This window comes from Gymnodraco acuticeps, unplaced genomic scaffold (assembly GCF_902827175.1).
Source record: "Gymnodraco acuticeps unplaced genomic scaffold, fGymAcu1.1, whole genome shotgun sequence".
Taxonomy (NCBI): Eukaryota; Metazoa; Chordata; class Actinopteri; order Perciformes; family Bathydraconidae; genus Gymnodraco; species Gymnodraco acuticeps.
The window spans coordinates 6071-32472 of NW_022991834.1; the positions used below are offsets into that span (position 1 = coordinate 6071).

The 26402-nt window shown below is 41.2% G+C and overlaps 1 protein-coding gene across 1 annotated transcript; it reads left to right on the forward strand.

Moving 5' to 3' along the window:
• Window positions 1–3097: 3097 nt before the first annotated feature.
• On the forward strand, window positions 3098–23455 carry LOC117535347 (DNA repair protein XRCC4-like; the record flags this gene model as incomplete). Its single annotated transcript, XM_034199796.1, is given in 2 exon segments — window positions 3098–3230; window positions 22788–23455. Coding segments are annotated over 2 exon segments (161 nt in total), but the record flags the coding sequence as incomplete, so codon positions are not given.
• Between the last annotated feature and the right edge of the window lie 2947 nt (window positions 23456–26402).

Genomic DNA, 26402 nt, shown 5'->3' on the forward strand with positions numbered 1-26402 from the left:
AGGTATTTGTGTTCAACATTAAGAAGTAGAAAGTACAGGTATTTGAGTTCAGCACATGTAAGAAGTAGATAAAGTACAGGTATTTGAGTTCAACATGTGAGAAGTAGAAAGTACAGGTATTTGAGTTCAACATGTAAGAAGTAGAAAGTACAGGTATTTGAGTTCAACATGTAAGAAGTAGAAAGTACAGGTATTTGAGTTCAACATGTAAGAAGTAGAAAGTACAGGTATTTGTGTTCAACATGTAAGAAGTAGAAAGTACAGGTATTTGAGTTCAACATGTAAGAAGTTAGAAAGTACAGGTATTTGAGTTCAACATGTGAGAAGTAGAAAGTACAGGTATTTGGGTTCAACATCTGAGAAGTAGAAAGTACAGGTATTTGAGTTCAACATGTAAGAAGTAGAAAGTACAGGTATTTGAGTTCAACATGTGAAGAAGTAGAAAGTACAGGTATTTGAGTTCAACATGTGAGAAGTAGAAAGTACAGGTATTTGAGGTTCAACATGTGAAGAAGTAGAAAGTACAGGTATTTGAGTTCAACATGTAAGAAGTAGAAAGTACAGGTATTTGAGTTCAACATGTGAAGAAGTAGAAAGTACAGGTATTTGAGTTCAACATGTAAGAGTAGAAGTACAGGTATTTGTGTTCACATGTAAGAAGTAGAAAGTACACAGGTATTTGAGTTCAACATGTAAGAAGTAGAAAGTACAGGTATTTGAGTTCAACATGTGAGAAGTAGAAAGTACAGGTATTTGAGTTCAACATGTAAGAAGTAAAAAAGTACAGGTATTTGTGTTCAACATGTAAGAAGTAGAAAGTACAGGTATTTGAGTTCAACATGTAAGAAGTAAAAAGTACAGGTATTTGTGTTCAACATGTAAGAAGTAGAAAGTACAGGTATTTGTGTTCAACATGTAAGAAGTAGAAAGTACAGGTATTTGTGTTCAACATGTAAGAAGTAGAAAGTACAGGTATTTGTGTTCAACATGTAAGAAGTAGAAAGTACAGGTAATTTGAGTTCAACATTGTAAGAAGTAGAAAGTACAGGTATTTGGGTTTCAACATGTAGAAGTAGAAAGTACAGGTATTTGAGTTCAACATGTAAGAAGTAGAAAAGTACAGGTATTTGAGTTCAACATGTAAGAAGTAGAAGTACAGGTATTTGAGTTCAAATGTGAGAAGTAGAAAGTACAGGTTATTTGAGTTCAACATGTAAGAAGTAGAAAGTACAGGTATTTGGGTTCAACATGTAAGAAGTAGAAAGTACAGGTATTTGAGTTCAACATGTAAGAAGTAGAAAGTACAGGTATTTGTGTTCAACATGTAAGAAGTAGAAAGTACAGGTATTTGTGTTCAACATGTAAGAAGTAGAAAGTACAGGTATTTGGGTTCAACATGTACGAAGTAGAAAGTCTAATGAAGAAAGTAGGAAAGTAAAGGTATTTGAGTCACATGTAAAGAAGTCGAAAGTACAGGTTATTTGAGTCAACATTTAAGAAGTAGAAAGTACAGGTATTTGAGTTCACATGTAAGAAGTAGAAAGTACAGGTATTGGGTTCAACATGTAAGAAGTTTGAAAGAAGGAAAGTACAAGGTATTTGAGTTCAACATGTAAGAAGTAGAAAGTACAGGTATTTGTTTTCAACATGTAAGAAGTAGAAAAGTACACGTATTTGGGTTCAACATGTTAAGAAGTAGAAAGTACATGTATTTGGGTTCAACATGTAAGAAGTAGAAAGTACAGGTATTTGAGTTCAACATGTAAGAAGTAGAAAGTAAGGTATTTGTGTTCAACATGGTAAGAAGTAGAAATAGACAGGTATTTGAGTTCAACAGGTGAGAAGTAGAAAGTACAAGGTATTTGTGTTCAACATGTAAGAAGTAGAAATTACAGGTATTTGTGTTCAAACATGTAAGAAGTAGAAGTACAGGTATTTGAGTTCAACATGTATAGAAGTAGAAAGTACAGGTATTTGAGTTCAACATGTAAGAAGTAGAAAGTACAGGTATTTGTGTTCACATGTAAGAAGTAGAAAGTACAGGTATTTGAGTTCAACATGTAAGAAGTAGAAAGTACAGGTATTTGTGTTCAAGATGTAAGAAGTAGAAAGTACAGGTATTTGGGTTCAACATGTAAGAAGTAGAAGTACAGGTATTTGAGTTCAACATGTAAGGAAGTAGAAAGTACAGGTATTTGAGTTCAACATGTGAGAAGTAGAAAGTACAGGTATTTGTGTTCAACATGTAAGAAGTAGAAAGTACAGGTATTTGAGTTCAACATGTAAGAAGTAGAAAGTACAGGTACTTGAGTTCAACATGTAAGAAGTAGAAAGTACAGGTATTTGGGTTCAACATGTAAGAAGTAGAAAGTACAGGTACTTGAGTTCAACATGTAAGAAGTAGAAAGTACAGGTATTTGTGTTCAAGATGTAAGAAGTAGAAAGTACAGGTATTTGAGTTCAACATGTGAGAAGTAGAAAGTACAGGTATTTGAGGTCAACCATGTAAGAAGTAGAAAGTACAGGTATTTGAGTTCCACATTAAGAAGTAGAAAGTACAGGTATTTGGGTTCAACATGTGAGAAGTAGAAAGTACAGGTATTTGAGTTCAACATGTAAGAAGTAGAAAGTACAGGTATTTGAGTTCAACATGTAAGAAGTAGAAAGTACAGGTATTTGTGTTCAACATGTAAGAAGTAGAAAGTACAGGTATTTGAGTTCAACATGTAAGAAGTAGAAAGTACAGGTATTTGAGTTCAACATGTAAGGAAGTAGAAAGTACAGGTATTTGTGTTCAACATGTGAGAAGTAGAAAGTACAGGTATTTGAGTTCAACATGTGAGAAGTAGAAAGTACAGGTATTTGAGTTCCACATGTGAGAAGTAGAAAGTACAGGTATTTGTGTTCAACATGTAAGAAGTAGAAAGTACAGGTATTTGAGTTCAACATGTAAGAAGTAGAAAGTACAGGTATTGGGTTCAAAGTGTAAGAAGTCAAAGTAAAAAGTAAGTAGTGGAGTAAAGTACTGATACCAGAGGAATGTACTTAAGTACAGTAACAAAGTATTTATACTCCCCTGACTGATGTGTCCCCTCAGAGTTGGACGACAGCCTGAAGGACATCACGGACGTCGCCCCGTGTCGAAAACGCCGTTTCCGTCACCTTGGCCCCTCGGACCCCGCGGTGAAGAGAGGAAACCCCCAGAGTTCCCAGACAGAAAAAACTAAGAGGTAAACAAATCAGTCTGCATCACAGCCAACTGTTTGTCTGTGTCTGTGCACCACAGTTGACCTCCCATAGGTTGCATAACGCAGAGAAATTAGTCACGTTTGAATGGAAATCTCATATTTGTGGAGGTATTTTTTGCTTTTGAAAGAGCGGAAAGACATCGAGATAAAATGACTTCATATGAAAGACTAAATCCCCAAACAGATTAGACATGAACAAAATAAAGCAAAAGTCGAGACAACTTGAAAGGATATGGCGTTCCACTAAACTTGAAGAGTCTCGTTTAATTTGGCATATTACTCTCAATGAATATAAGAAAGCACTGCGTAAAGCGAGAGCAGCCTACTACTCTTCATTAATAGATGAGAATAAGAATAATGCAAGATTTCTTTTCAGCACTGTAGCCAGGCTGACAGAAAGCCACAGCTCGATTGAGCCTTCTATTCCCATAGCACTCAGTAGCAATGATTTTATGTGCTTTTTTAACGATAAAATTGTTACTCTTAGATGTGTGGTCCTGGATCTTGAGTCGTGGCTGGATCATAGGTCCTGGATGGATATCCTCGTGGATTCATTTTCCTATTATACACACATGCATTTCCAAACATTTGGACTACCTATGTTGCAAATGTATTATCTTTTCAATTTACACACGGCATCTATTGCACGTCTGTCCGTCCTGGGAGAGGGATCCCTCCTCTGTTGCTCTCCCTGAGGTTTCTCCATGTTCCCTTTAAACTGTGGGTTTTCTCTGGAAGTGTTTCCTTGTACGATGTGAGGGTCTGAGGACAGAGGGTCTAAGGACAGAGGGTCTAAGGACAGAGGGTCTAAGGACAGAGGGTCTAAGGACAGAGGGTCTAAGGACAGAGGGTGTCGTATTGTCATACTGATATTTTTTACAAACTGTAAAGTCCACTGAGACAAATGTAACATTTGTGATATTGGGCTATATCAATAAACATTGATTGATTGATGAACAGAAAGCTGTGGTTCGTGGTGCTATCTTTGACATTTTCTGTAGGTTTTTTTGTTTTTTCTTTGCATTTGTTTCTATCTGTTTTGAATCAGATTCAAAAATAGACTTCTGACAATCACAGGAGCTGCTTTGGAACAAACATTTGAATGTTTTGACGGGACGAATCAGAGCTACATGATGACTCTGCATCCCAACACGTGTTTAATGTCCTCTGTCTGGTTACTCTTAATGAGACCCAAAATAACACACAGACACTTTTCATGTCTTTGAAAGCCCTTTATTGTTGTGAGGTTAAAACACACCTCCCTTCTTTACTGTAGAAACAAACACAGAGTCTGGTTTACTGGATTTTCGCTGTTTTGTTATATTCCCTTAGCTTCACCTCCCCCCCCTTTAAATGGGAAGATCAAACATAGTAAAAGTCGTCTTAATGTGGAGTCATTACTCCTGAAGAGCCGCATGTTGGAGGTCTTTCCCCGGCAAGTCCCTTTGAGCTGAACGTGAAAAACACACACAAGACTTACAACTCACTCATTGGTTTTAAACGCAATCAATGATGTGAATGTGGGGGGGAAACACACACACACACACACACACACACACACACACACACACACACACACACACACACACACACACACATATGTGAAACCCTGCTGTGGATCTGTTGATTTCCTCCTAATTGAAGGCCTAATTGAGACAATAACTGAATGTTCCCTATATAGAGTTATAAAGGGAACATAAACAACTAGCTAGCTAAATATCTAGTTGTATATGTTCCCTATAGTTATACACAACAACAGCTATTGTTGTTTATTTGTATAATTTCTGGATATCTCAAGGAAGAGACTGGAAACAGAAGCTTGTGATTTCCGGCATTTACTTTTGCTTGTAGCCTTTATTTAACCAGGTGAAGCCCCTTGAGATCAAAAGATCTCTTTTTCAAGGTGACCTGCAGGACATTAGTTACACATGTAACATAAAAACAACAGAACAACAATAAGGATGACAACATAATGTACAGGGTCCAGTTTCCAAACTCTATTCACAGAGACAGGTACCATGAGTATCAAACAGCATGTCGCCCAGCTGAGTTTTAAAATGATGCAGGGGAACCAAAGTGCTCAGTTTGAAACATGTTTGCAGACTGTTCCAAGTTAGTGGAGCTGCACAACTAAAAGCTTTCTTCCCTAAGTCAGTCCTAGCACTTGGCACATTTAATAAAACAACATCATGAGATCTCAGGCAATATGTACTTTCAATTCGTCGAGAGATCAGAGAGCAGATATAAAAAGGTAGTTTACCCAACATGGCTTTATAGGCAAGGCAAGGCAAGGCAAGTTTATTTATATAGCACTTTTCAACACAAGGCAATTCAAAGTGCTTTACAAAAAATGAAAGAGATTAAGAAAATGGCATTTAAAATCAGTCATTAAAAAGAAAAGCTAATAAAATAAACATTAAAAGAAAAAATACATGGATAAAAGTTACAGTGCAATTAAACATTAAAAGAAAAAATACATGGATAAAAGTTACAGTGCAGTCTAAGATATGAATAGTTCAATTAAAAGCAGCGACAAAAAGAAAAGTCTTCAGCCTGGATTTGAAAGTAGTCAGAGTTGCAGCGGACCTGCAGGTTTCTGGGAGTTGGTTCCAGATATTTGGAGCATAATAACTGAACGCTGCTTCTCCATGTTTAGTTCTGACTCTGGGGACAGAAAGCTGACCAGTCCCTGAAGACCTGAGAGATCTGGATGGTTCATCATTTAGCAGGAGGTCAGAAATGTATTTTGGGCCTAAACCATTCAGTGCTTTATAAACCAGCAGCAGTATTTAGAAATCTATTCTTTGACACACAGGAAGCCAGTGTAAAGACTTCAGAACAGGAGTGATGTGATCCACTTTCTTAGTGTTAGTGAGGACTCGAGCAGCGGCGTTCTGAATCAGCTGCAGCTTCCTAATAGATGTTTTAGTGAGACCTGTGAAGACACCATTGCAGTAGTCCAGTCTACTGAAGATAAAAGCATGGACAAGTTTTTCCAAATCCTGCTGTGACATTAGTCTTTTAATCCTAGATATATTCTTTAGGTGATAGTAGGCTGATTTAGTAACTGTTTTAATGTGACTGTTGAAACTCAGGTCAGAGTCCATGACTACACCTAGATTTCTGGCTCTATCTGTTGTTTTGAACATTGCACACTGAAGCTCAGCGCTAACTTTTATACGTTCTGCCTTGGCTCCAAAAACCATTACCTCAGTTTTATAGATGAACGTGTACCAGTGACTGAGCCTCCGTACTGTTAGTGAAGGCAGACCAGCCCTTGCATACAGGGTACAGTGAAGAGTAAGTGCTTTACAGTTAGTAAACACATCTCAGAGCACTGTGATAGACGGCATCTAACTTGTTCAGGTGATGGGCAGGTGCATTCATATACGACAAATCACCATAGTCCAGCACAGGTCAAAGGTCACAGAGCCTTTTCCTGGCCTCAAGCGAGAAACAGGACTTGTTCCTGAAAAAGAAACCTAGCCTAACCCTCAGCTTTTTAAGCAGATTAATGACCTGAAGTTTAAAAGAGAGACAATCATCAAGCCAGATACCAAGGTATTTGTAACAGGTAACCACTTTGAGTACTTGTCCTTGCATAGTAACAATATCCAAAGCAGGCTCTGGTGTCTTTTTAGCTTTAGAAAGAGCATTACCTTGGTTTTATCAACATTTAAAAGAAGCTTTAGTTCAGAGAGCTGAGTCTGAATAATGTTAAAAACAGCCTGTAATTTAACAGCAGCCTCCTGAATGGAGGGACCTGCACAGTACATCACGGTATCATCAGCATACAAATGTAAAGTAGCTTCATCCACATTTTCACCTAAACTGTTGATATGGAGAATAAAAGTGGACCTAAAACAGAATCATTCACCACTTTCATTGTGGCAGTGATGGTGCTGTGTTGCTTTCTGAAGCCTGACTGATGTTTAGACAGGATGTCATTTTTACATAAAAACTCCTTTACCTGTTCACTCACTAGGCGTTCGAGCACCTTGGCCAGAACTGACAACTTAGAGATTGGCCTAAAGTTATTTAAAATAGTTGCCTCCCCTCCTTTTAGCAAAGACATAAGCTGACTTTCACTTACTTAAAACAAAGGCATCAGACATCAGTTAGATAACTATAAATGTTCCCTATAGTTATATGTTCCCGATATACAATTATAAAGGGAACATATACAGCTAGCTCGTTAAATAATTAGCTGTATATGTTCCCTATAGTTACTGTATATGTTCCCTATTTGCAGTATGTATATAGAGAACATATACTGTTAGCTAGTTTGATAGCTAGCTGCATATGTTCCCTATAGTTGTGTTTTATATATATCATTATGTAGGGAACATATACAGCCATCTACTGAGATAGATAGCTGTAAATGTGCACTACAGTAACTATAGGGAACATATACAGCTAGCTAGCTATACATCAATCAATCAATCAATCGATCAATGTTTATTTATAGCCCAATATCACAAATGTTACATTTGTCTCAGTGGACTTTACAGTTTGTACAGAATATCAGTATGACAATACGACATCCTCTGTCCTTAGACCCTTTGTCCTTAGACCCTCTGTCCTCAGACCCTCTGTCCTCAGACCCTCTGTCCTCAGACCCTCTGTTCTCAGACCCTCTGTCCTCAGACCCTCTGTCCTTAGACCCTATGTCCTCAGACCCTCTGTCCTCAGACCCTCTGTCCTCAGACCCTCTGTCCTCAGACCCTCTGTCCTTAGACCCTCTGTCCTTAGACCCTCTGTCCTCAGACCCTCACATCGTACAAGGAAAAACTTCCAGAGAAAACCCACAGTTTAAGGGAACATGGGAGAAACCTCAGGGAGAGCAACAATAATAATGATAATAATTCCTTACATTTATTATAGCGCTTTTTCAATGACTCAAAGCGCTTTACACAGGGCTCGACATTAAGGACTGCCCGATGGCCCGGGGCCATCTAGTATTTAGCTGGGGCAATGAAGCCTCACCTGCTGGTTGCCCGATCGGGCAATCTATTATGCCAGTATCATGCAGCTCGCGGATCAGTAATGAGTGAACCGACAGTAAAACTAAACATATCTATAACTAGTTACGGTAGTTTGAGAGGTAATTAAAATAGCTACGTGTGATATTCTAACCTGAAGTGTGTGTTTTGTCCGCTCACCGCTGCATGTGATCATGCAGAGCTGCGTGTCGACTCGTCAGCAGCAGCTGATCTCTCTCTCCCGTCAGATTAGACTTCACTCGCGTTTATGTCCATATCGATCAGATCCAGCTAGTTCTAGCTAATGATAGGACTACCTGCTTATTAAAAGACACCTAAACAATAAGTGTCGCTATGCAACCGGGTGAGGCCGCAAAGTATAGCGCAGCATTATGCATTTGTTTACATGCCCACCGGAACCCTGAGGCATTACCAACAGATCAACGCACAATCAACCCACACAGGACATCTCTTTCTCCACATTAAGTGTTAGACATTAGAATTGACTATTCATGTCTGTCACATACTCTTTTGTCTGTCACATAAGTGGCGCAACTGAAGCGGTATTGGGCTAAAGGGAAATCATTTTGACCGGACATTTTGACCGAAGAGATTTAGATTTGCCGGCTAACGGGAACTCTGACGTCGCCATTTTGTGTGCTTCGCGGATGCGCTCGGCTCCTCTCGACTGCTGCTCGGTCAGCTTCCGGGTGAGGAGGCATTCGTTCGACCAACTTACAGTAGATAACATTACAAACATTTTTAACAGGGGCCATAATAGTGTAAATAATGTTTGTTTTGGCAGTTATAACTGAATGTAATGTTTTCTACTTTTTTACATCTGGGAAGGCATTTGCCTTCATCAGATGGAAAGTGTCTTGACCAACAACTTAAGTATTTCTTATAGCTATGCAGGGCATGCAAGCGAGCAAACACAAACAAGAACAAACAAACAAGTGAAATGAAGAATACAATTGAAATTGTACAATACAATATTGTGGTGGTTCATCTTATAATTCAGTCTAGAGAATGCACCAGACAGCATCTAAGACCTGCACAAATCTAAATGTTCTAGGGTGAGGCCCCCCAAACCCTTCGTGCGTCATTTCGTCCGCGCACATTTTTCAGGGCAATCTCTACTGGGCTCAGGGCCATCTGTAAATTAGCTTAGATGGCCCACAGGGCCATCTCCCAAAATCCTTAATGTCATGCACTGTTACATATACACACATTACACATACATGCAATGGTCAGATACTGTGGACAATACCCACAGGAGCAAGTTCAGGTGAAGTGTCTTGCCCAAGGACACACCGGCTTTACAGACGCAGCAGTGGCGGGTTTCACCCCTTGATCTGATGATCATTGCACAGCGCACTGCGCCACACCGTCCATCTTCACGCCTCGAGGTCATCGAGGCGCTTTTACAAGTACACATTAGTATTATACATGTACTGTGGACAATACCCACAGGAGCAAATCCGGGTGAAGTGTCTTGCCCAAGGACACAACGGCCTGACGCAGTGGCGGCAGGAGCGGGTTTCGAACTGGAGTTCCCCAGCACTCCCCCTTGATCTGATGATCGGATGCACAGACCACTGCGCCACCCGTCAACAGAGGAGGGATCCCTCTCCCAGGACGGACAGACGTGCAATAGATGCCGTGTGTAAATTGAAAAGATAATACATTTGCAACATAGGTAGTCCAAATGTTTGGCAATGCATGTGTGTATAATAGGAAGATGAATCCACGAGGATATCCATCCAGGACCTATGATCCAGGACCACAGCCACGACTCAAGATCCAGGGCTCGCGATGCAGGACAGAGGAGCGCAGGATCATCCATGACTCCGGATCCCGGCGTATATAGACACCAAAAAGAAAGACATTTGGGGAAGCTGGGTTAATCGGAACATGAGATATACATGTTCCATACAGTTACATGTTCCCTAGATATAATGATATAGGGAACATATATAGTTATCTATTTAGGTAACTATATGTGTTCTCTATAGTTATATGTTTTATATGTATAATTATTTAGGGAAAGTATACACCTAGCTATCTAACTAGCTAGCTAGCGTTAGCTATCCAGCTTGCTACTAGCTAGTTAGCTTATATGTTCCCTCTATTATTCATTGTCTTACAACACTGCTAGCACTCAATTATAATGATTTTAACAACACTGGGGCCATTTTCGTGTCACTCCCTTTGTCTCCCCCCTTTCAAAACTGTCACTTAAATAAAGGCGCCAAAAAACTTTTTAAAAAACCACGAGCAAAGCGTCATCAGGTGAATTTAAGCCGTGACGCTGCAGATCTCAGGGGGAAGGAGGATGCTGCCATTAATGACAGAAGAGTAGAAGAAGAAGAGTTTCCACAGCGCCGCCCAGCTGCTCACCTTCAGGGCGTCATCTCCACATTCCTCTGGGAGGGCATATCAGATCCAGCTCTTTTATTGGTGCTTAAAGAGCAGCTTCTATCTGTGTTACCTCTGAGCAAACAAACACATGCTGCTGGCTTCATGCAGCTGGGGAGGGAAGGCTTTATGGGTTCCTCTAATGAGTGGAAAGCATCAGGATTCATGGAACCCCTCATGTGCTCAGGATCTCTGCACAGCAATGTGTATATCCCAACTTTCTCCATGCAGAGTTTTGCATTAGTTTGACCCGTTTTTGAGATACCTTCCCCTGCTTTTGGATAATCCACTGAGCATGCTGTGAAGAGGTTTCACTGGAACTACTGTGAGGTCTTCTGTGATCTTTATCGTTACTATAGCAGTCGTTTCTTTACTTAAAGTGGACCTATCATGCTGAATTGGAAACATATATTGTAGGGCCATACCTATACAAAACATGTCTGTGAAGTTTTTAGCTTCAAATCCCAAACCCTTCCCCCGTTGTAGCCGTGCCTCATGCTGCTCAAACCCCTCTGTTGCAGCCCTGTTAGAGAGACACGGATTTTGGGTCCTTAGCTTAAAAAATAAATAAGAGGAGGCGGAGCTAATGCCTGATCAGAATTCTACCGGAGATAAAGTTAAATTCTACTTTGATAAAACGCCATCCTGTTCTAAACCACATCAAGGATTATCTCTGAAACAGTATGGAGCTCAAATGCTTTTTCTCTTGCAGGTTTATCACAAGGTGAGTTCCTTTTTATATTTCCTGCTTTTCAAACACATGTGCTCTCCAGTACAGGTTAGCTCTGAGTGTTAGCGAGGCTAATGTAAACAAAAACGAGATTACGTCCAAAACACGTCAGGCATTGTTTCTGATGGCAACTCTCTGTGGGTCCGTTGCCGATGTCAGATCGGCAGCAAATCTGGATCCGCTCGTTGTTCCACTGCTTTTAAAAGATTTGGGTACGGAGGAAAAGAGAGAGGGTTTTATTTGCTGACGCTGCGTGAGTTCCCCGACCCCCCGGGGACACATAGTTATGTATAAGAGACATCACAAAGTGCATTTCGATGATAGGTCCTCTTTAAGAATTACGATATTGTTCCATTGTTCCTCTCTTCCTTGATGCAACAGGTTCGTATATGCTTATAAAGCAGAAACAGGCTGCGGTTGATCCATTCTGTGCAGTAGATAAGTCAAATGACGCTCCTAACGTCCCTTTGTATAAGACGTGTGATGTGATATGACTCACACAAACTTACAACACATGCGTTGGTTTTAAACGCAATTAATGACGTAAAAATGTGAGGAAAGTATAGGAAAGGTTAGGGTTGTGTGTGTTTTACAGGAAACACACACACATGCGTAAAACACTGCTGTGGATCTGTTGATTTCCTAATAACTAACTCTTACTTGAAGCAACAGGTTTGTATATGCTTAGAAACAGGCTGCGATTGATCCATTTTGTGCGATAAATAAGATCAATTACATCAGATGTCCCTTTTTCTATATGATCGCACACAAAGACAATTGATAACCATTTTTTACTTGGTTTTGTTATTTCTGATTAGGAGTGTTGTCGAGCTAAGTGAAAGAAACCCTGGCTCTGTTACCCTCAGCTCTACAAGTGGATATTGTGCCATCATATCTGCAGTATATTGGCAGTACATTTGTGTGAAAGACAGACTTATGCTTTTCCATTTTAAATGTGCCCATTCAGACGTCTGTATCTCACAGATAGAGCGTCTGAAAACCTGGACTCCAAGCAGAGTTTAGAGAAAACCCTTTGATTATCTTGGATTTCGCTGAATGGCGTTTATTCTCAGGTCTGAAGGGAGGTCTGAGTCCGGCCAAAGTCAGTCTCAAAGACACAATTATGCAACACCCCTCTCTGTTTTATCTAACCTCACAATACCACTGCTTTAGCTCCCGTATCTCCAGTGTGCCAGTTTCTCTTTTGGCTGTTTTAGAAATGACTCCTAAGACTCGTTTCAATCCTCCATTGTTTGGTGAATGAACTGTCCTCGGAGTGCCAGCGACTGTAAACTGTGCCGAGTGCAGATGGTGGTGCAATCCACCCCCAGCTGGAGGAGGTCTAGTGCCCATTTCTGGAGCTTATTAGCAGCTAGAAGTAGCCTTAGTGAGCAGCAGCTGTGGAGGTTTGATGCCTCCCTCTGAGCTGCAGAACAGAGGCCTTTGTCTCAGGGGGGCTGAGCTATTGTTTATCCTCTAAACCCATTCACCTTTTTAACCTCCACATATTAACACGACTTACTTTATGATTTCTGAAATAAAAAGCAAATATTTAGCAATAAAGGAACTACAGCACGGCAGAGTCCTGCATCGGGTCGGATGCCCGAAAAACGCTTTTTTCCGGGTTCGGTTCTGGGTAAAACAAAGAAGATGCGGGTCGGGTCGCGGGTGTTGCATAATAAATATATTAAAATAATAATAATTTAGTTTAATGTTTAAATCCTCAGACCTCTCCCCCGCGGGACCGCGCATAATCATAACCTCTGCAGCGCATCAATCTGCTGCTGAGCGCGCCACATTGGAAATGGCTGAGGTGAAGCTCTCTAGCGGGGAATACAGCATTTTCAATAACACTTCCTCAAGAGCGAAATCCAATATCTGGAGGCTTTTGGTTCCTAGATGAGGAAATAACCAACATCCCACGCTTTTTGAGACAAATACGCAACTGCGTGTGTTAATAATTGCACGTTTTCACTGCTCATATATATGCGGGTTCGGGTCGGGTTGCGGAACTAATTTGCAATATCTGCGGGGGGCGGGAGCGGGTCTTGAAAATCAGACCCGTGCAGGACTCTGCAGCACGGTCACATGACTTCACGTCACCACCGCTAAGCTAAAGGTGGCTAATGTTGGGCTATAAAGGAACTACAGCACGGTCACATGACTTCACGTCACCACTGCTAAGCTAAAGGAGGCTAATGTTGGGCTATGAAGGAACTACAGCACGGTCACATGACTTCACGTCACCACCGCTAAGCTAAAGGTGGCTAATGTTGGGCTATCAAGGAACTACAGCACGGTCACATGACTTCACGTCACCACCGCTAAGCTAAAGGTGGCTAATGTTGGGCTATAAAGGAACTACAGCACGGTCACATGACTTCACGTCACCACCGCTAAGCTAAAGGAGGCTAATGTTGGGCTATGAAGGAACTACAGCACGGTCACATGACTTCACGTCACCACCGCTAAGCTAAAGGTGGCTAATGTTGGGCTATCAAGGAACTACAGCACGGTCACATGACTTCACGTCACCACCGCTAAGCTAAAGGTGGCTAATGTTGGGCTATAAAGGAACTACAGTACGGTCACATGACTTCACGTCACCACTGCTAAGCTAAAGGAGGCTAATGTTGGGCTATAAAGGAACTACAGCACGGTCACATGACTTCACGTCACCACCGCTAAGCTAAAGGAGGCTAATGTTGGGCTATAAAGGAACTACAGCACGGTCACATATCTTCACGTCACCACCGCTAAGCTAAAGGTGGCTAATGTTGGGCTATAAAGGAACTACAGCACGGTCACATATCTTCACGTCACCACCGCTAAGCTAAAGGAGGCTAATGTTGGGCTATGAAGGAACTACAGCACGGTCACATGACTTCACGTCACCACCGCTAAGCTAAAGGTGGCTAATGTTGGGCTATAAAGGAACTACAGCACGGTCACATGACTTCACGTCACCACCGCTAAGCTAAAGGTGGCTAATGTTGGGCTATAAAGGAACTACAGCACGGTCACATGACTTCACGTCACCACTGCTAAGCTAAAGGAGGCTAATGTTGGGCTATAAAGGAACTACAGCACGGTCACATGACTTCACGTCACCACCGCTAAGCTAAAGGTGGCTAATGTTGGGCTATAAAGGAACTACAGCACGGTCACATGACTTCACGTCACCACCGCTAAGCTAAAGGTGGCTAATGTTGGGCTATAAAGGAACTACAGCACGGTCACATGACTTCACGTCACCACTGCTAAGCTAAAGGAGGCTAATGTTGGGCTATGAAGGAACTACAGCACGGTCACATGACTTCACGTCACCACCGCTAAGCTAAAGGTGGCTAATGTTGGGCTATAAAGGAACTACAGCACGGTCACATGACTTCACGTCACCACTGCTAAGCTAAAGGAGGCTAATGTTGGGCTATAAAGGAACTACAGCACGGTCACATGACTTCACTTCACCACTGCTAAGCTAAAGGTGGCTAATGTTGGGCCTGATGACAGTAATGGCGCGTTTCCACTGCAGCGGGTAGCTCGCTTTAAGCGTGCCGAGCCGTGCGGGGCCCGTTTTTGGTTGCGTTTCCACTTGGCCTAGTTTTGGCCCGGGGCTACTTTTTCACCTTTTTTCTGGCCCGACTAAATCGTGGTTCTAGGGCCAGGAACAACCAGGCTGAGTCGGGCTGAGTATGCTAAACTAGAGAGAGAATCGCTGGCAAGGGGGCTACAACTACAACAAGATGAACATATTTGACCGTGATGTCATTGTAATACACGTTTCAAAATGATGCCGAAGTAACAACATACTGATACCGGTTAGTAAAAACCATGAATTAATGCTTTGACAAGTCTGCAGACAGACGGCAGGCGCAAAACCCTTTTAAAATGCGTGTTTTCTAAATGTAGCTTGGCTAAGCTAACGCAGTATATGCTCCGACCGTCCACACTCACAACAACGGCCTACAGACATAAATAAACCAGCGACTGTATTCGCCATGACACAGGCAGTCTGTGGTTTGTACTTGTTTAACTTTTGTCTAGTTTCTGAACAGATATGAGGAGCTGTGAGCTCTGAGTGCTAAGAGCTAACGGCTGTGTTGTTTTTCTGGGGCTCTCATTGAAGATGACGTCACGGCTCCGCCTACACTGCGTTACTATAGTAACTACCCCAGTTCCTAAACTGTAATGGAAACGCAGCATTAAAGTGAGCCGGGCCTAATAAGGCCTAACCAAATCGAGCGAGGCCGAACGAGGCCTGCAGTGGAAACGCGCCATTAGTCGTCTCATTCAGACACTTGTTAGTAACCTCCGTTTTTGTATTCACCAGTGGGGTGTTTACTGACGTGTTTTATGTCGTAGAACAAAGCGCTAACATCTTTTCAGCTCGTGTTAACCACAGACCTCCAGACGGCTGTCTTTTTAAGGGGGAATTTCACATTTCGTCTCACTGCAGTTACTGTCATTGAGATGTAAGTGTTTGTGTACTGTTAGGACAGTTTTCCCATGAAACCAAACTCATGGTGAAAACACACACACACACACACACACACACACACACACACACACACACACTCTCTGTCCTTCTCTAAACTATCAAACATCGCTCTTGGCCAACACGGATAATCACTACAAGACATGAAGCGCCTCCTGCTTTACTGCGTGTTAAAGAGTTTTTACTGTTTCTGTTGGTCGCTCTAACATGGTGCAACATTTGTAGAACATGTGACGTTTATTAAAGATGCTGCTCATGTGTTTCTGTCACAGGAAAGAAGGGCAATCCAATAAAAAGAAGTCTGCCCTACTTGTCCAGTATAGTAAATACAATGCTGCATTGATTTGGAGTCACTGGGTCACATGACATGGAAACTATTGGAAAAAAACCTCTGAATGTTCATTAAAATATTCCTTTTAAATAGGACAAGTACTCAAATCTAATGAAGACAGGTGTATCCAATGTAGAAATACAATGCTGCATTGGTTTATCAGAGTCACATGACATGTTATTAAAAGGAATCAGGACTTTTCTAAATCAAAAACAGCTCAATAATAGAGGTATAAAATGGGGGTTTTACGAAAAGTTAATTTTTTTGCCTGAATTTGACCGTTGGTTTTTATTTTATTTGTATTAGTTCAGCTATAGCTCGCTAATACCTTAAAACCTGAACCGCTGTTATTGGAAGGGCTCTCCAAAAACTCTATTTGTATGGTATTGGAGTAATACTGCTGCTTATTCTAATTGTGGGGTTTAGTTTGTGTTGATTTTAAACGCAATTACAAAAACTAAATCAAGACTGTGTTCAGTTTTCTTAACAGGGATTCTGTGTCTGGACAGAGAGGCTGTTCATGAATATATTTAATACGTTTTACACATTTCTTAGTAGAGGCAACACGGTCTGCATGGACATCCCACAATAGTTCAAATACATCATGTTGTTTTTGGTAAATTGGTGCGCTGAACCTCTAAGTGGAGTTACTCAGTTCGACTAAACCAATCCGTCTCGTCTCCAAACTGAAGTTTCTTAAACATCTCCTATATAAAAAAAGAGGATTCTCTCTGAAACAGTTTGGAGCTCAAAGGCTTTCTCTCTTGCCGGTTATACCACAAGGTGAGTTCCTTTTTACTTCCTGCTTCTTCACACACATGCTCTCCAGTACAGGTTAGCTCTGAGTGTTAGCGATGCTAATGTAAACACCGACCATATTACGTCCAAAACAGTCGGGCATTGTTTCTGATAGCAACGTTTCTGATTGGGCCGTGGGTCCACATTTCAGATATTACGTCATATCGGACGCAAATCTGGATCAGCTCCGTTGTTCCCCGTTTTTAGAGATTTGGGTACGGAGGAAAAGAGAGAGGGTTTTATTTTCTGACACTTTGTTTCAAGGCTTTTATTGTCATGCGTGCGTAGCTACAGTGTAGTTATGACAATGAAAATCTGAGGTCACAGGCTCCTCCAACAGAGCAACACAATAACACTGATAAAATAGTACAAATAAATAAAATATATTAGAAACAGACTATAGGCGCATTCACACCGCAGTACTTTCCCCACAAAGGTTCATCAGAACTTAGTTCATGAGAACTCTTTAGTTCTCATGAACTAAAGTACAGATCGCGTTCACACCGGAATAAGTTCCTGAGGGAGGATTAGGCAAATGAGCCGCTGACGTCACTTCTTCTTCTTCTTCTGCTTTAGGTTTACTGGCAGGCTGCAAACCACTTTACGGCGTATACTGCCGCCGGAAGTCCCCGGAGTTAGGGACTGGCTTCAGTAGAAGCTGCTGGGACTCCCAGCAGCTTCTACTGAAGCCTTCGGAGTAAATCGCCAGAACGCCGACACCTCCTCATCTCCACCGCTTCTTTTGTGTTGCCATAAGTTAGTCTCTCTGCGTTTCTGCGCTGGGCTGATGCTAATGCTAATAATGCTAATGCAAGGATAATAAAATGGCGGCTTCACAAAACTTTTTGGGAGTTTTACGGGGCGTGGTTTGCAATCCTTCCAGCCAATCAGACATAGGAACCTTGTTCTCCCACGAAAGTGGGACGGAAAAGGGGGTAAAAAAGGTTCTCATTAACTAATTTTAGTTCCGGCTCTTTTTGGTGTGAACGCAACATTTCGGAACTATATCGGAACTAAAGTGGGAAAAGTACTGCGGTGTGAACGCGCCTAATGATAGAAACTGTGCAGAATAGTCAAACAGATGAAAGTTATGTATGTTCTTTCAAAAGTTCAGGTGTCGAGTCTCCTGACACACCGGGGACACATGTATAAAGACATTATGAAAGTGCATTTTGCAGGATAGGAGACTTTTCAAACTACGAAACAGCAAGATAATTGGTGGCCCTGCTGCAGCTCCGTGGGGGGCTCAGGTCTGCGGTGGTCCTGCTCCGTGGCAGAGAACACGTCTCTGGTTTCCTGTTAACCGGTTCCAGCAGCGAGGCAGAGTGTGTCGTACAGTTGGTAATGATTTACAGAAAGATCAGGGCCTCTGCTCTCCGTTTCTCATCCAAGAAGACGTCTCGTGCTTTCCTGAATAATCTCAATCTCAATCTTTATTTATTTATAAAGCACATTTAAAACAACCTCAGATGACCAAAGTGCTGTACAGAGAACAAATACAAAATAAAATAATAATTAAAAACAAGATATACACACATACGAATAATAATAACCCTAACCCCAACGTCATCTCACGGCGCTTCTGAGGAGGATATTGAACAAAATATGGTTCTATAAAAAAGGTTAAGAGCACAAAAGAAGGTCTTGAAGTTCTTCGAAAATCGATTTGTGACTCTAGACTTCTGTCCTCGGTCATCTGTCTCTGGAGAAGCGATGACGTACTTTGACTTTATGCAACCTCAGTTGATTGTTTATTCCTATTTTGTTTATGTTTTTGGTTTCTGTACTTCTTGAGTTCTTGAATAACCAATTTTTGTTTATTCCCTTTTTTGTATTTATCTTATTGTTTCCTGAATGTTTTGAGTTCTTGGAAAATCAATGTGTGACTCGAGGCTTGAGATGTTTGTCTGTATTCTGGTCCTGAAATCATTCGGGATGTCTCTATCAGTCAGGGAGACATGTCGATGGTTTGAAGCAGCAGAGGCACTATCCTGTCTCTGGAGACGTATATTTATTCTGCTTTTATAAAACGGTTACCAAGTGTGGCAATATGAAAGAAAATACACACTCTAATTTAAATAGTTTTATTAGTAAATAATGATGTTCAAAATAAAATAGTCCCTCCGTTGCCTTCTGCACGAAACATAGTGCGAGGTGGTTGCTAGGCAACAACACTAACAGCTAGCGATCAGATTAGACAGAGAGCGTTGATCCATTATTTGGCTATTTATTTACATGAATGTGTTTGTTGTGCAGCCACTGAAAACCTGTCCAGCATCAGTAGCATGGCTTACGAGGTTACTTGTATAGGTTGAGGTTGTACAGGTTCCTCGGCGTGTCGAGAATATTGCTCCACTTTCTCCGATAAGTTGGTCTACCTGCTCTTCACGTAGCTCTGCATGTCGTCGTGTAGGTGCTTTCTGGAGGTAGGCGCTAGTGCTCAATCCACTCCTCCATAGTGAGACCCCCCGGAGGTCCAAGTTAACCTTACATGTTTCCATCTTAAGCTTTGATAGTTAGTTAGTTTCGTAACGGACGTAATGTAACAGCTGTAACGGTTGTAGCTCTTTCTCAGACGCGGAGGGATACTGACTAAAGTAAAGTAACTACAATTCTACCCGTGATATACGCTCATTATATCACGGCTAAGAACCAATCAGATTGCTTGATTTGACTTATCCGTTTTATAAAGACCTTTTGATACCTTAAGTTTTTCTCTATTTTGTTTTAGTTTCCTGAACTTGTTGACTTCTTGAAAAACCAACTCGAGATGATTCTCTGGATTTTGGTCCTTTGCTGAGTCGTCTATTTGGGTTTCCTGAAGTTCTTGAGTTTTTTTAAATATACATTTGTGACTAGATGTGTCTCTGGATTTTGGTCCTCAAATCTTTTGGGATTTAGGTCTGTCAGTCAGTTAGACGTACTCCATGTTGCATGATTTCAAACAGTCGAGGCACTCTCCTATCTCTAGAGACTTCATGACGTTTATCGACTTTATTTAACCTTCGCTTTTCTGGTTTATTTGTGTTTTGTTTCTGTTCCCTGAACTTTAGGAGTTCTTAAAGGGATAGTGGAAATACGCGAATTTTGGGTTTAACTTATGTATTTTTATTAAAAATAAGCATAATAAACAATTTTTTTTAATTTCATGCGCCTAGTTTCATTTTATTTTCAATTTTACTGCGCCCTCTCAATGAAACGAAATACTTCGGGAATCGTCGGGAATCTTCGGGTGATGACGAGAGCATAGGAAGACGGGCACAAACAATGGCGGACATTCAATAGCATTTGCATGTGAATAGCCGACCTTTATTATGGTGAATAGATGTGTCAATACTTTATACCGAGTATATTGCCATAAATATGATGATTGATTATCAGTAAAAAATTCTACGTGACACAAAGACATTGGATTAACCTTGAGATGCGTTTTTATTCCGTTGAACACAACTTTTGATCACAAATCAAAAAAGGTAAGACGTAATTATTGTAATATGTTTGGAACCGGATGTTGTTTACTTTCTCTTTTCTGGCTGATAGCTCCAGGAATTCGAGGTCTTACAGTGATGATGACATTACATGTGTGGAATCTGTGGAGTCTCAGCTTTAAATCGTATATCTTGTTTGTGCAGTTAAGATAGTAATAAGGGCATTTCCACCGTGTGTTGTGTGTAAAAAAGCGTTAGCATTAGTTAGCATTGTTTCGCTCAATGCTAATTCAAAGGCTTGGTATTACTCTTGTGTTTTTTCTAGCTAACAATTGTTCTTATTGTCAGTTAGCGGAGTTTCTTACCTTTAAAAGGGTATGAAACATTAATAGTTTCATAAATGTTAAGAAGCCCTGAGACATGTGAGAGAAAAAAAACTGTGGGAGGGGTCCACTGGGCGGACCTTCGGCCTTAACTGGTTAACAATGATTAATATTTGTAAAGGCTACAGGTGATCTTAAGATGCGTGAGCTATGCTTAGGGACCTACCAGTCAAGATTATTTGTGCGTAGGGGTGCATCATCTGGCGCCTGGTCCTGGTCATCCTCGCCATTGCCCATGCCGTGAACCATCACCTCGGGCTCGGGCTCGAACAAATAAGGACGTAATGGTCCATCGTCTGGCTCAATATTGTCACCATCGTCGCTTACTGAACCGGATTCAGATTCAGTTCCTAAAACGACATTTTCGTAGGAAAGCCGAGAGGATGTTTCTGACTCGCTATCATCACTGGATACCTCGTACAATCCTTCTTCTTTGTCTGGTATATTTGCCCTTCCACGTTCATTCTGCATAGACGCCATGGTTTGTTATCGTATCGTCTTCCTGAGTTTTCGTCACTTCCGGTTTGGCTGAGTCGAACATTTCGTTTCTAAAAAACTTCGGGGAAGCTGCAATAAAGTGCTTCTAACATGCGTAAGGCAATTATTATATTTTTTTAATCAGGTGTGATTGTTTTGGTACGTAATTATGCTTGTATATAAGTTAAAACGAAAGAATTTGAGGTTCCATTTCCACTATCCCTTTAAAATATCAGTTTGTGTCTCAAGATTTTGGTCCTCAGGTCATCTGGGATTTAGGTCTGTCGGTCAGGGAGACGTACTCCATGTTGCATAAAACAGAAGGGGCACTTTCCTGTCTCTAAAGACGTCATGACGTTTATTAACGCAATGCAACTTTAGTTCTTGTTTCCTGAACTTCTTGAAAAGTCCATTTGTGACTCGAGGCACAGTGAAGCACTTCCAGATTTTTGAAATATACATTTTTGACTAAATGTGTCTCTGGATTCTTGTCATCGGGTCATCTGGGATTTAGGTCTGTCAGTCAGGGAGACGTACTCTATGTTGCATGATTGAAAACAGAAGAGGCACTTTCCTGTCTCTAGAGACGTAATGAAGTTTATTAACGCAATGCAACTTTAGTTCTTGTTTCCTGAACTTCTTGAAAAGTCCATTTGTGACTCGAGGCACAGTGAAGCACTTCCAGATTCCCAAGTCAAGAAAAACATTGTCCATAAATGTCAACGTTCCTCTTTAATACTGACAATTTAAGTCCTTCAAAGCTGCAGCGCCTGAGGACAGAGTACTTCTGACTTCTCCCTTCATCCCTTATTGCCTTTTTTCTTCTTTTGCTACCGAGGCTAATCCTTCCTCCGTCCTCTGACATCTAGTTTCCTGACTCTTAAACATCACAGTGTCACATAATTCAACAAGAACATGAGACTACAACATGTCCTGTCCAGCATTTGATGTAGACCAATTAAGGTGGGGGAGCTGCCGGGCCACAAATACATACATGTAAACACACACACACACTCACTCACTCACTCTCTCTACCCTCTACCGACCTACACACAGGTATAAAAGCCGCCCATGTGTTTCTAGTCTTGTTCCTTATGGGCCACATGATACACTTCCCGTCTCAACAGGAAAACTGTCCTGTAAACCAGCCTCATTAGCCACTGACGTGTGTGTGTGTGTGTGTGTGTGTGTGTGTGTGTGTGTGTGTGTGTGTGTGTGTGTGTGTGTGTGTGTGTGTGTGTGTGTGTGTGTGTGTGTGTGTGTGTGTGTGTGTGTGTGTGTGTGTGTGTGTGTGTGTGTGCGTGTGTGTGTGTGTGTGTGTGTGTGGTGTGTGTGTGTGTGTGTGTGTGTGTGTGTGTGTGTGTGTGTGTGTGTGTGTGTGTGTGTGTGTGTGTGTGTGTGTGTGTGTGTGTGTGTGTGTGTGTGTGTGTGTGTGTGTGTGTGTGTGTGTGTGTGTGTGTGTGTGTGTGTGTGTGTGTGTGTGTGTGTGTGTAGGAGCGACCCCCCCGGCAGGATCCAGTAAGCAGCAGCCGCCCCCCCCGCCGCTCTACAGAGGCTGCAGCAGTAGAGGACCTGTTTGATGACTTTTGATCCGTTGACTTCCACTCTTTTCCCTCAGGACTACACAGAGAGAGGACACTGGGTGTTATGGGATGGTAAAGGTGGATTGTTTGTGTACTGGATTTATGTGTTAAAGGGTTAAATAATTTGAAAGGGATTGTTCCTGTTACAGCATAAAGAATGGGGGATACATGAAGGTGAAACGTCAGGTTTGCACTCGGTCATATCCGACTCCTCCTTGGAGACTCGTTTACAGATAATAAACTTTCACCTGATTGTATTTTACGATTTAGATTGTCTCATTTGATGAGTGTGTAAGCTGAGGTGCAGAAATCTGGTTTATTACTGCAGAAAAATACAAATCTCAATGTTAAAATATATAAATAAACATTAACAATCGTTCTAATCCTCGCTGCAATCACCCTGAGGAACCACTAACATGTCCTTACATTATATTTTTATAAATCGGGAAACGTAACCCATTTTCCATAACCTTCATGAACTGGAAGTGAATTGTGATTTCTACAATTTAATAAAACTTGTGATTGTAATTTTTGAACCAATAAACAGTTTTCATGTGTGATCTCTGCAGTGCCTGTGAACTCATCTCTGATTGGCTCATTTGTTGTTTTCGAGGATGCGAGGCATACACTAATGTTTACAGAAGTAAAGATATCTCTTAGCTGTGATTGGTTGTTCCTCGTCACATGACGGATTATCTCGCCTTGATTGCAGAATATTTTTAACATTAAAGCATCGAGACGTGTCCCAGTAGAGAAACGACATACTGATATACACCTGAACATCTGCAGGAGAGGACTCTTTAAAGTAGAGAAACGACACACTGATATACACCTGAACATCTGCAGGAGAGGACTCTTTAAAGTAGAGACACTACATACTGATATACACCTGAACATCAGCAGGAGAGGACTCTTTAAAGTAGAGACACTACATACTGATATACACCTGAACATCAGCAGGAGAGGACTCTTTAAAGTAGAGACACTACATACTGATATACACCTGAACATCAGCAGGAGAGGACTCTTTAAAGTAGAGACACTACATACTGATATACACCTGAACATCAGCAGGAGAGGACTCTTTAAAGTAGAGACAGCTACATACTGATATACACCTGAACATCAGCAGGAGAGGACTCTTTAAAGTAGAGACACTACATACTGATATACACCTGAACATCAGCAGGAGAGGACTCTTTAAAAGTAGAGACAACTACATACTGATATACACCTGAACATCAGCAGGAGAGGACTCTTTAAAGGTAGAGGACACTACATACTGATATACACCTGAACATCAGCAGGAGAGGACTCTTTAAAGTAGAGACACTACATACTGATATACACCTGAACATCAGCAGGAGAGGACTCTTAAAGTAGAGACACTACATACTGATATACACCTGAACATCAGCAGGAGAGGACTCTTTAAAGTAGAGACACTACATACTGATATACACCTGACATCAGCAGAGAGGACTCTTTAAAGTAGAGACACTACATAAGGATATACAAACCTGAACATCAGGCAGGAGAGCACTCTTTAAAGTAGAGGACACTACTACATACTGATATATACACCTGGAACATCATGCAGGAGAGGGACTCTTTAAAGTGAGGACACTACATACTGATATACACCTGAAACATCAGCAGGAGAGGACTCTTTAAAAGTAGAGACCACTACATACTGATAATACCACCTGAACATCATCAGGAGAGGGACTCTTTAAAGTAGAGAACAACTACAGTACTGATATACACCTGAACATCAGAGGAGAGCACTCTTTTAAAGTAGAGGACACTAACCATACTGATAGACAACCTGAACCATCATCAGGAGAGGTACACCCCTTTAAAGTAGAGACCCATCTACATACTGGATATACAACTGAACAATCAGACAGGTAACTGAGGGACTCTTTAATGTAGAGACACTACATACTAGATATACACCTGACATCAGCAGAGAGGAACTCTTTAAAGTAGATACACTACATACTGAATACAGCCTGAACACTCAGCAGGAGAGGGACTCTTGAAATGGTAGCAGACACTACATACTGATATACACCTGAACATCAGCAGGAGAGGACTCTTTAAAGTAGATACACTACATACTGATATACACCTGAACATCAGCAGGAGAGGACTCTTTAATGTAGAGACACTACATACTGATATACACCTGAACATCAGCAGGAGAGGACTCTTTAAAGTAGAGACACTACATACTGATATACACCTGAACATCAGCAGGAGAGGACTCTTTAAAGTAGAGACACTACATACTGATATACACCTGAACATCAGCAGGAGAGGACTCTTTAAAGTAGAGACACTACATACTGATATACACCTGAACATCAGCAGGAGAGGACTCTTTAAAGTAGAGACACTACATACTGATATACACCTGAACATCAGCAGGAGAGGACTCTTTAAAGTAGAGACACTACATACTGATATACACCTGAACATCAGCAGGAGAGGACTCTTTAATGTAGAGACACTACATACTGATATACACCTGAACATCAGCAGGAGAGGACTCTTTAAAGTAGATACACTACATACTGATATACACCTGAACATCAGCAGGAGAGGACTCTTTAAGTAGATACACTACATACTGATATACACCTGAACATCAGCAGGAGAGGACTCTTTAATGTAGAGACACTACATACTGATATACACCTGAACATCAGCAGGAGAGGACTCTTTAAAGTAGAGACACTACATACTGATATACACCTGAACATCAGCAGGAGAGGACTCTTTAAAGTAGAGACACTACATACTGATATACACCTGAACATCAGCAGGAGAGGACTCTTTAAAGTAGAGACACTACATACTGATATACACCTGAACATCAGCAGGAGAGGACTCTTTAAAGTAGATACACTACATACTGATATACACCTGAACATCAGCAGGAGAGGACTCTTTAAAGTAGATACACTACATACTGATATACACCTGAACATCAGCAGGAGAGGACTCTTTAATGTAGAGACACTACATACTGATATACACCTGAACATCAGCAGGAGAGGACTCTTTAAAGTAGAGACACTACATACTGATATACACCTGAACATCAGCAGGAGAGGACTCTTTAAAGTAGAGACACTACATACTGATATACACCTGAACATCAGCAGGAGAGCACTCTTTAAAGTAGAGACACTTACATACTGATATACACCTGAACATCATGCAGGAGAGGACTCTTTAAAGTAGAGACACTACATACTGATATACACCTGAACATCATCAGGAGAGGACTCTTTAAAGTAGAGACACTACATACTGATATACACCTGAACATCAGCAGGAGAGGACTCTTTAATGTAGAGACACTACATACTGATATACACCTGAACATAATGCAGGAGAGGACTCTTTAAAGTAGAGACACTACATACTGATATACACCTGAACATCAGCAGGAGAGGACTCTTTAAAGTAGAGACACTACATACTGATATACACCTGAACATCAGCAGGAGAGGCA